The sequence below is a fragment of the Mastigoproctus giganteus genome, chromosome 13, assembly GCF_048544385.1.
Source record: "Mastigoproctus giganteus isolate SK-2022 chromosome 13, ASM4854438v1, whole genome shotgun sequence".
Lineage (NCBI taxonomy): Eukaryota > Metazoa > Arthropoda > Arachnida > Uropygi > Thelyphonidae > Mastigoproctus > Mastigoproctus giganteus.
In genome coordinates this window covers 104904358-104916998 of record NC_143587.1, presented here as the reverse complement: position 1 = coordinate 104916998, position 12641 = coordinate 104904358, and the positions used below count along the sequence as shown (strand labels likewise).

The 12641-nt window shown below is 34.8% G+C and overlaps 1 protein-coding gene across 1 annotated transcript in view; it reads left to right on the top strand.

Annotated features, from left to right (window-relative positions):
• Nucleotides 1-12641, top strand: part of LOC150076326 (gamma-tubulin complex component 2-like) — a 210126-nt gene that overhangs the window by 58436 nt on the left and 139049 nt on the right. The window contains 1 exon segment of the mRNA XM_090388143.1: nt 1525-1596. Within this exon segment, the coding sequence (XP_090244269.1) occupies nt 1525-1596 (72 nt within the window).

Genomic DNA, 12641 nt, shown 5'->3' with positions numbered 1-12641 from the left:
TTTGGGAAGGAATAACTATCGTTCTAGATGAGCCACATAAAAAATTCCATGAAAATCTTTCCACTGGAAGTAAGGTTATTACATGCAGACAGATGGCAATGAAATAATTGTTGGGTTTCTATTTGTCTTTGAAAATATCCAGAAAATCTTTGAAAATCTATCCACTGAGAGTTGAGTTGTTATGTACAGGTTGCTGGAAGACAGACAGACATGGTAAACATTTCTTCAGTACAAACTCAGTTTGTACAAAATTTTCATTTTTGTAAAGCACATATCTTCCCATTCTAAAGGATAGGCATTTCTATGTAAATGTATTCATCTGTTTTGAAATTCAGTTAATATGTATTACAAAGTCCATTTTTGTCCTCTTTGAGGAAAAAAATTATGTATTTTGTGTGATTAATATAAAACATAATACAACTCTGTTTTTGTCTGATCACAGGTGTGCATGTGACCAACAGAATGTGATGAAATTTACTTTTATGTAAACAAAAACCAGTTTTCAATAGCTACATCATAAAAACATTCTACAAAACATTGCTAACCAACTTAAATTATGTAAAAATGAAAATGTGGTATATATGCTGTTATAGTTCTCATAGTTTCTCTTATGAAAAAGAAAATCAGAATGACATTAGTACAGTAGACTCTCAATTATCCGGGATAGATTTAAAAATAAAATCCTGGATAATTGATTTCCCGGTTAATCCAAAAATATCGAAAAATGTTCAGCAATGTACCTAAAAATATGGTGATAGATAAAAAACAAAAAACTTACATGCCGTTTTCAAACTTTTGAATAATTTAAAGTTTTTGTTCAATTGAAAGCAACTCTCTTGCATTTACCCATCATTTTCACGATTTCTAAAAAAAAAGTATTTACAATGAAAAAAATTTTGACACTCCTAATGTAAATAAAACAAAATTTGTCTTTTTGCAGTTCAGTGGAACACTACAATCCATGCATGCAAAACTAAAACAAATTAAACATTTGTTCTCTTTCTATTGCTTTTATTGAATGGTGGGTGTGAAAGCGAGGCTTGCGGGATAATAGGTACATTCATCTCCTAATCATGATTTATAACACCGCTTCTTGTTGTTTATTTATGACTTTCAAAACAACTGTCTATTTATTACTTAAATTTTATGATTTACAGTGGATATTTTTTTTTACTTTGGAGTCTTGATGTGTCCCAATTAATCTAATCCCGGTAAATCGAGAGTCTGCTGTATTATTCTTATTATTGTTAGACAAGGCTTAAGTTAAAGTTAGATATGTTTGTTTGTACCAAACAAATTGTCAAGTTCTTAAAGACCTCATTATTACATTCCATTTTATTATAATCAAAATCTGAAAATTTAGGCCCCTAAAAAGAGTAAAAAACACTATTTACTCTAGAAAGTTACGTCCACATTATAGTATTCTCAATTAGTAGTATGAGTAATGCAATAATTAACATTATGCCTACCCTTTTTTTTTTGTAATCATATTTTGTTATTTATTTATCTTTTTCATTACTTTAGGCTTGCATTCCTTATTTTGAAATTTTGGAGAGATGGATTTATAAGGGCATAATATCAGACCCATATTCTGAGGTATTTTTTTTTTTTTTTTTTTTTTTTTTTTTTTGAAACATTGAGTAAAGAGCTTTATACTGCTTTAATATATGTTTTTTTTATATATAAAATCCTTGAAATTGCAAGGTGTTAGAACCTATAGCACTTAGTACCATGCAATGGCTGAAATTTGAAAAGACAGAAGATACTTGTTAACATGAGACTTGAATTTCTGTAGATTATATTCTTTGGGAAATACATATGAAGGAAGGTTTTTCCAGAAAAACAGAAGTAGAAGGAGATAAATGAGGAAGAAGAAAAGTTGGTTCTGCGAGTCGGGACAGTGAATTAATGCTGACTGTTTGCAGCACATGTAATAATTATAAAATATTAATATTACGCAACCTTTTCTCTTGATGGAAAGTTCCTTTCTGTTTCCTTTTTTTTTTTTTTTTTTTTTTTTTTGTAATTTTGTAACTTTACTTTTTAAGTGTTAAGAAAGTTGGGTGTCTAAAAAATTCCTCAGCGTTATACTGTAGCTTCACCACTTTGCTGATGTCATTAACATATTTTCATAGAATGAATTTTGTAATCAGCATTAGCATTTTCAGGAGAAATATGCACTAAGTTGCAGGGCCAGCCTAGGCAAACTCGGCATGTGCCTACTGCCTGTAAATGGCAATGGACACAGCCAAAATCGGTGATACCAGTAGCATAGTGTTGAGCACTCGTGTTCCTTCTAAAATTTTCAAATAAAATATACTATCACAATATTTATTTTTATATTTGTACCTGGTTTTGATGCCAAAAAATAATAAATGTTTTGTTAGAATACATATGTTTTGCATATTACATTTTTAATTTTTATCCTAAGAAATATATACAAATTTATTTGCTTTACAATTTTATATTGACTGTAATCCTAAATTTGGATTATAGTGTTTTTTTTTTGTTTTTTTTTATTATTATTAAAGTGGGGTGTTGGGGCCCTCACAAAATATTTGCCTAGTGCCCAAATACTCCAAAGATAGGCCCTGCTAAGTTGACTTTGCATTAGCAACATCACCCTTGTGTAAGAATGGCCTGGTCTGTGATGCTGGTGAAGTCTCAAAGTCAGGAACTGTTGCTATAAGATCTCATAGATGGCAATCAGTTTTTGAGTGTATGCAAGAAAGAACAGGTTAATATCAATCTTTCCGAATTTGAATCTGGAATGATTGTGGAAGAAATATGTGCAGGTGCCAGTATCTCAACAACAGCCAACGTGGTTAAGTGCTCCTATTTTGTAGTGTCACAAGTCTACCATGACTGGCTCAGCAGCAGTCAAACAACCAGCCAAAGCTCACCCACACTAGACAGTCACGTGTAGTTGATACCCCATGATGAGCATTGTGTCTCATCTTGTAACACCCCAGCTACATAGCACAAGACCAGTATTCATGTGGATTAGGTGCCAAATGTTAGCTTGTATATGCTATAGAAGTCGGCAGCCATCACGGGTATCCAAAAGACGCTGTGCCCTGCATGGGCATGTCAGCACTAAAACTGGATGATGGACATGTGGAAATCTGTCTCAGGTTTGATGATTCCTATTTCCAATTCTGTCATGGTGATGGGTGTGTTTGCATTTGGAGAAAACAATGAGGCCATGGCCCCTGGATGCACTTTGGTGGTTGGCAGGCCAGAGGCAGTGGTGTTATGGTTTGGGAACTGTTTTTGTGGTATGTTCTGGGTCCTCGGATCACTGTTAATCAATGACTCAGTGAGAATGCCTACTTTTCTATTGGCCCCGACCAAGTACATCCCTTCACGATGACAGTGTAAATAAAAGTGCTAGAACACATCCACTTCCAAATTAAAGCAGTTTCATCTGTTAAAAACCTGCTCTGGCAACCCTTCTGAATCATTTTCATGTTATCTGGAACTGTGCAGTGGTATTGTGATCTGCTGAGACAGATTCTCCCATAAATTTTACATTGTGCTGACTATACTGCCTCTTAAAGTTTTCAGACCAGCCCTTACTATCTTGAAAATTAATGTCCTCTGCACCTGCATTCTCCTTTGAAGTCTTGACAAAATACTTGTGTAACCATTTGACCTTCTCGTATATCAGTATACTACTTGGGCACATTTTTCTTGCCTCTAGTAGTGCGCTGGTCTTCTATCTGTAAATTTTAGGCCTTTTTCATCTTCTCTAAATTATGATCTTGAGGAATGTAAGAAACTTTAGAACTTTTCAATGTTCCACATGAAACACTTACCCTTATAGGAACCTCATTCTTCTTGATGGTTCTAATGGTTGATTTATTCACTTCCTAAAAGATGCCCTACTGATACCTGTAGGGTACCATTTAGGAGTGAATTTAGGGTACGAAGCAAGATCAATAAAAGTGCTCTATTGATTTGCACATGAAGAGATTATGGCGCTGTACTAATGGTCTCCCCCACATACAAATCTATCAAGCACTTTTCTATTTTTTTTTTTTTTTTGTTTCATAATTTTCCTTGCTGTTTTTGCTTAGTCACTTGTTGAACTTTTAGAGGATGTAATAAATGATAACAAACATGGCTATCTTCAAACCATTACAAAAAAATAGTCCAAAATATGTCTGCAACAAAAACACAAATCTAGAGAGCTATCCATTCACATGCAATGCTGTATATATGATACTGATGAGTTTGTCACTGAAATGGTAGCATGTAAACAAATACCCTAGAGTAAATTTTTACTCTGTGTATTTCTCCCTTTCTCTGCTGTAGCCACCAGACCTGCCCCAGTGATCTATGTGAGGTGGGAGCAGTTATCGTCATGTTCTTTTGTTTAACCTGGCCGGGCTTCAAAGATTGGGCTAACTGCATATACTTAAAAAAAAAAAAAAAAAAAGCACATTGTAAAATTTTTGTATACAAATATGAGATTATTAAAATGAAACTAAATGCTACTAGGCATAATATTTTAAGAGTTTAAGATTATCTATATAATTTCGTTGTAAATACACCATAGACAACTCTTAAAGAAAAACCTACAATGGTAGTGTAAAGGGTATCACTTCATCTGTAACTGGATTATCACGTTTGCAACACCAGGGTACCTACCCACCCACTGATGAAAGGCCAACAAGCCTTGAAATTGTGCCGTCTGGGTGGTGGTGCTGGTGGTGCCCACCGAGAATAAGTAACAATAGTCTTCTCTATTAGGGAAGTGTTACTTATTCAGGGTAGTGCAGTACATGGTAACTCCTTGTTAAAGTATGAGCACAATATGGGATACAGATGAAATGATGCCCTTTGCACTACTATCACAGTTTTTTTCTTTAAGAGTTGTCTATGGTGTATCTACACCGATATTATTTAGACAAATATGAGACTGCATTACCTTAAAATCTGCAGTTTGCAAACCTGAAGTTGGTGAGGGATTTCTGTACACTGAGTAGCCACTTTATTAAATACATCTACCTAAAAGCAGATTCCTCCTTTAGTCCTGAGAACAGCCTGGATTCATCGTGTCATGGACATGACGGCCAAAATCCCGACAGCCCAAAATTCCAACAGTATCTACTATATTGTAAAAATATATGAATATAATTCTATATACATATTAGTTTTTTAGTAAGTAAAAGTTTACCTTATTAGATTAATTTTGTATAGAAAGAATATAAAATATAACAAAAATTTTAACAAATACCTCTCTCAATTTGAAGATCGTGTTTTCTGTTACAGAAACAAGCAGTTTTAAAATGCGATCAGCAAATAAAAACAACTTAATTAATATTACTTTATTATATTGCATTTAATTGGTAATTTTTCAAGTCGAATTTGGTATTTGTATAGGGCGTTTGAGCAATAATTATAGGTATAGCATTGAAATGCTATAGATAAAAAACTTGAAATAAGAATACTTTTAGAATATAAAACTTTAGAGTAATAAATTTTGGCAGATGCGCAACGTTTGTCATAAATATTATTAGCATAACTAAAACTAATTATACAGGTATTTGTTATTAGCTGTACTTTCACAAATTTCTTTGACAAGTGCATTAGGCACGACCACTCAGTAATTAATCCATAATCTTCTCATTTGAAGAATTAACAATGTCTTCCTTTCAAGAATTAACTTGTTTGCAACTACCACAGGTAAATTACTCGGCATGCATGGTGGTTACTATAATACCATTTTAATCTATGATAAGAACCATTAGGTAAATTGACTGCAGATGAGAATTGTCATTAAAGCAGCGACTTAGTGGAAAATCTGAAAAGTTGGAACCTGGTGTAAGCAGGATTTTTGACCTGCACGTATTTGAGAAATAATATTAGTGTTAGTTCACCCTTCAGCAAAAATGGATGAAGTTTGTGAAATTGTTCCGTCTCAGAAGGGAAGTGTTAAAATTAATGTACATGCTTATTTATTGGTGTAAGATAAAAATAATAACGACCTATACTACTGGTGTTGCAAAGAAGAAAATCAGAAAGTTGCAAAGGTAGAGCAACAACAAAATATTCAAATGGAGGGCGTTATCTTCAAACTTTTGTAAGCGATAATCATGCCCCACAAACCAGTGCTGCTGTGACAAAATCCATTGGCCAAATGAAAGAATATGTGAAGTAAATGAAGGATCTGTAGTGCCAAATTATTCAAACCAGCATATCAGCAGTTCTTCCAGAGAATCTGCCATATATTCCAGCAAAAATTGCTCTTCGCAAGAGAATAAAATATGTAAGAGAAGCAGAATGACTGTCAGAACCACAGTCACTTAAGGAACTTGATATCCCAGATACTTGACGCCAGTGGTTCCCAAACTACTGAGATCTACGAACCTCTTTAAAAATCAAAAAAGTTTGTGAACTCCCCCCCCCTCTCTCTCTCTCTCTATATATATATATATATATATATATGAGTAATATGGAAAGAAACTTAATAAATTGTAACAAGCTGTAACTAATACTTATGGGCCAATGCAGTTGCTAGAGTAATTATGCATTATGACCATAATGTGTATAAAATATTTTGTATAATATTGAAGATAATAATATAGAAGGTAATTCAAGCAGACAATACCAAGCTGGATTTAAAGAAACGCAAGGGATATAAAAAAAAAAAAAATACAGTAAACCCCCGCTATTCGAGGGGTTTACGTTCCTGAGAAATGCCGCGAATACCGAAAACACGAATATTGAGTTATGGCTCCCATAGTAATAAAGGGGTTCCTTTCCAAAGTATGAAATATATAAGAAAAACTAGTCTAAAATTTTGTCTATGTATGTATTATATGTACCTTCATAATATGACTATGTACATAGACAGTACATAGTGAAATGCAAGCATATGGCATCGAAATGAAAATAAGAAACAATTTAATATTAAATGTAATCTTTATTAGAAATTTCAAACAAATTTTTCAAACCAGCGCCTTTGCTAGCAAAAAAACTTATCCCGCCAGTGCTATCACCAGTTTTGCTAAAGTGTTGATAAAGGAGTTTTGCTTTTTCACGAATGATGAGTGAACTTAACGGAATTTTATTTTGAGTTCGGTCTTCTATCCACAGATTTAAAGCTTTTTTCCGTTTTTTTTCTAATTGAACATCACGAGTTACAGAGCAAATTTTTGAAGCAATTAACGCGTTTTCACGGACACTACGGCGGATTTTTCCTTCTGATTTTTTGATTGATCGTACCGTTGACTCATTGATTTTATAATGTTTTGCCACTGAGGAGACACTTTCAGCATTAGAAATTTTGTCTAATAACTCAATTTTATTCGCTAATGTCATCACCTTTGATCTTTTCACATTTCCCTTGTTATTCGTAGCCATATTTTTGTACGGGTTAGAAAGAACTTGTCCACAATAAAGTCACTTTCTTCTGTTAACACACTCGAAAAAGTCTGTTTTACACTGCAAAACGGTAGATTTATCACTTTTGTAAGCATATCAATTTATAAATTGATAAATTTATTCAATTTATAAGCATATAAATTAAAAGCAAATGACGAAACCTTCCATGACAAGCGCATAACACATACTGAACAAGGGTTAGCCAGAAACATCCACGCTCACAATTTTGTCACCCCTCTCTCCCCACCCACTGAGCGCTTTTTTGACTGGGAAAGATAGTTTTAGCCACGCCCAGGTTTTTTTATGGCGGAAAATGTTCACGGCGCTTTAAAATTCACATTTTTTTAGGTTTTATTTTATATTAAATCAGCGATCGCGAAACCGCGAATAGCGGGGGTTTATTGTATATATATATATACATACCTTATTGTTGTCTACCCACAATCCAGATGACTTTTATGGAGTTCAGGTTCTATTATTCCTACTCTATTAGTTTTTATTCTTCTTACTATCTGCATGTTTCTTTTTGCGTTAACTTAACTTTAATTAATTAATTTATTTATTTATTTTTACCATATCCATCACATAGGGGTCACCACATATATACTCACTAGAGGGATTATTATTTCATAATGACTAGTTGTTACATTATGTCCTGGATACAGTAGATATGCCTTATACTTTACATTTATTCTTATTTTAATTATTAAATTACGTTCTCTGTCGGGTCAACGATGTCCAATATATGCTTACATTTATAATATCTTCCTTTTGATTCAAAAATTTTTAACTACCTTTAATTGGTTTAGATTCAAATTACTTAATCTCTGGATTTTTTATATTTTATATATCTTAGCAGATATTGATCATTACAGAAACAGAGAACTCCTTGTCTTTTTTTGCTTTCAGTCTGAGTGGTTGGCCCCAGTTGAAGTCATCTGGATTGTGGGTAGACAACGATAAGTTTTATGTATATATATATATTTTTTATATCCCTTGCGTTTCTTTAAATCCAGCTTGGTATTGTCTGCTTGAATTATCTTCTATATTATTATCTTCAATATTATACAATATATATATATATATATATACACAGGGTGTCTCAAAAATATTGGACAAACATTTAGGGGAGGTAGGTAACACCTAAAGGAATGTGAATCGCATAGGATCCCATAACCGGAAACGTCACTGTAAGTCGGTACACGGTGCTGTTCATCAGTTCGGGAGAGGGAAAATTTCTGGTTTACTCATTCAAGCAGTAGTCGCCGCACGAAGAGCATGCATCGATATACGAACTGTGAGCTGGCAGACATGCACCTACTGTATGGATTTGCAGAGGGCCCACACGGTGTGCACCCCCATTGTGGCACAACATCGCTTCGCAATAAATGTGTGGGTAGGTATTGTCGGTGACTGCTTAGTCGGCCCATACCTGTTACCATCCCGTATGAACTCCGCTAAATATCGGATCTTTCTTGAACAAGTTCTACCAGGGTTACTTGATGATGTTCCAGCAAATGTGAGACGCAACGTTTGGTTTCAACAGGGCGCCTGCTCATCATGGAAGGTGTGTTCGTGACCATTTGAACAGGCGTTTTGGGCATCGATGGATTGGCTGTGGTGGACCCGTTGCCTGGCCCCCACACTCACCTGATTTATCGAACCTTGATTTCTTTCTGTGGGGGGCCCTCAAATCTATCGTGTATGAATCGCCTATGGAGACGGAAATGGATCTCATGGCGAGACTCGTCTGCGCTGCTGCTACTGTCAGAAACTCCAGGTGTGTTCGACCGTGTCCGCCAATCCATGCTGCGCCGGTGTCACACATGCATCACATCTCATGGTGGAACCTTCGAGCATCTGTTGTAACATCATGAAATGCATCCATCTCATACTCCATTGTTAATATTATGTTAAATAAATGTTTGCCACTAATTACTGTCTTGTGTCATTTCTGCTTCTTGTGCCTCTGCTACTACTTTCCCGTGACGTTTCTGGTTATGAGTTCCTATGCCATTCACATTCCTTTAGATGTTACCTACCTCCCTTAAACGTTTGTAGCAATATTTTTGAGACACCCTGTATATATATAACATGCATATGTTTTTCTGTGTGTATACATATGAACACTGGGTTTTCTGAAAAGAAAATTGAAAGTTTTATGTTTAAAACAACTCAGCTTTATTCTTATTTTTACATAAATATTTAATAATAATTTTATCATCAATTTGCTATATATATAGAACAAATAATTTCGCCAGGTCCAGAGGGTCTGTTTTGTGGACCCCTGAAAGTGGTCTACGGGAAACGGTGTTTTTGGGAAACTCTGCTTTACACCATACAGTGGTGTTTCTTGTTATATGGTGTAAAGTGAAAGAGCAGTGGGAGAGGAAAGAATTCTTCTATTTACAACAAAAATAAATATTCAATGCCTATCGTGTAGGTGCCTCCATAGCCAGGTGGGAAGGAGCAGCAGTGCGTAGCACACGCTTCTTGATTAGACCGGGGTTCAAGCCCGTCACCACCAAATACGGAGGATGCGGAAAGGTCTGGGAATGACCACCGCATATTCCCGGAGCAATATGGCCTTAGTTGCTAATGCTCCTAAAAACCAAATAACAAATAACAGCCTATCATGTGCTCAATATGGATGGTACATTTAAAACCGTGCTCGCAATTTTTTATCAATTATATACACTACATGCACCTGTTGGTAATTATTATTTATTTATTTATTATTATTATTATTATTATTATTATTATTAGCTGCATGGTGCAAGGAAGCCTGAGGCTTATGCTGCAACAGCCAAAAAAAAAAAATTCTCAAATTACCCTGAGAGAGAGAGAGAGAGAGAGAGAAGCAGTAAGGAATCACCAAGAAAGAAAGAAAGAAAGAGAAAAATGATGATATCCAGCTCAGAACCCTGTGTGTGCCAAGCCCATACTCACCAGATGTGAGCCCCTGGGTTATTCTTCCTAACTTTGTGTTGATGATGAATAAGAGTGAAGAAAATTATAAACGTTTGTTTCAATATATGATTGACTTTGCTGAAGAAAATGAAATTGAATTACCACAGGCCATATTAACTGACCTGGAATTAGCTGCAATAAATGCCCCCAAAGGTGAGTTCCCTAATGTTTCTAATAAGGTCTGTTTTTTCCACCTGGGACAATGTGTTTGGAGAAAAATTCAAGCAAGTGGACTACCATCTCAGTATGGCACCAATGAAGAATTTAGTTTGTTGCTTTGACATTTGTGTGCTGGAATTGCAGTTATTCTTTCTGGTGAGATACCACAAGCATTTAATGTTCTGAAGCCACATTTACTGAGGGAAGCTAGTGATGTGATAGAGTGGTTTGAAGACAATTATATATGTAAATGGAAGAATTAGACGTTATATGCGTAATGGTTCAGTAATTTGCACTCCACCATTATTTCCACCAACATTATGGTCCATATACGATTCCATTCAGCTGGGAATTCCACACACCCGAAACAAAGTTGAGGCTTGGCATAGAGGATGGGAGTGTATAGTTGGATGAGCGCATATTGGTGTATATAGGATCATCGAGGTATTTCAGAAAGAACGGAAGCAGCTCAATAACCAGGCTGAATGCGTACTTCATGGTGAATCCTGTCGAAAACCCAAGAGGGAGACAGTTGAGAGAGAAACGAGAATAATGACGGGTGTGAACAATAGTGAAAATAGATCTGTGATGGATTACCTTCGCAGTATTGTACACAATGTATATAAATATTATTTTATTTTATGCATGTATACAGTATGACCTTCATATCCACGGGGGGATGCATTCCAAGACCTACCGTGGATATAAGAGAACATCTGCTGACCCCGTATATAACGTGATTTTCTTGTACATACATACATACATATATACATATGTATAATAAAGTTTAATTGATAAATTAAACACACAGTAAGACATTACCAATATTAAATATGGTAATAATAAAGTACAGCAGACTCTCGATTTACCGGGATTGGATTAACTGGGACACTTCCAGACTCCAAATTTAAAAAAAATAAATAAATAAATAAAAAATCAACCAGAAATCAAAAAATTCAAGTAATAACTAGAATAGGTATAAACAGATATTTTGCAAGTTGTAAATAAGCAACGAGAGCAGGCATTATAAGTAGTCATTGGGAGATTAGTGTACCTATTATCTTGCAACCCCGCTATCTTCACACCTACCACTCAAAACAAAAAAAGAAAAAAAAGACAGACCAAATGTTAAGTTTGATTTAGCGCGTTGCATCTATTGTTGTATTCTGTTGCACTGCAAAAGGAAAAATTTTGTTTCGTTATTTATGTCAGGGATATCGGGGTTTTGTTTTTTTTTTAATTTTTTTTAGGAATCGCGAAAATGATGGGCAAACGCAAGAGTTGTGCTTTCAAATTAAACAAAAACTTAAAATTATTCAAAAGTTTGAAAACGGTGCATCTGTTAAATCTCTTTAATGGATGGTTACTTCCAGCAGGATAATGCACCGGTGCACAAAGCCCAAATCACTATGGAATGGTTCCAGGAACATGACAATGACTTTTCTTTGATGCAGTGGCCCCTCAGTTCACGAATCTCAATCCTATTTGAAAATCTTTGGGATCAGCTGGAAAGGGCTGTTCGCAGCAGGCCTACACATCTGTCGAATCTCAACAGATTCAACAGAGCGTGACACACTCATGTCTGCATGGTACTCTATACCTACAACGTTTTCAGCATCTTGTTCAATCCATGCTTAGTCAAATTCAGGCTGTTTTAAAGGCTAAAGGAGGCTCAACACGCTACTATGTAGGTGTACCTAATAAAGTGGCAGCACACCGTGTATATATATATATAAAGCATGTGTTATTTATTCATTAATATGACAAAATATTAACAATATATACTGTTTGTGTAACTGCAATGTACATGTTCCATGTGTTCAAATAAAATTTTAATGTTTTTAAGTGGCTGTTTTGATTATATGAAAAACATTTTTTTATCGCAAACAGTTTCTGAGATATGGACTCTGAATTTGTTTTTTTAAATACAATTGGCATGCTTTTAAACCAGCAATTTATCAGGTTTAGAGGTTATTGAAATATCAGCAGCTTGTGGTTCTTTGCAAGATGATGCCAATAGATGAAATCCTTTTCTGTTTCCATCATATTTTAATTGTATTCAATCATTAAGATATAACTGCTAATTAATACACTATTACACTGCAATTATTACATTTATT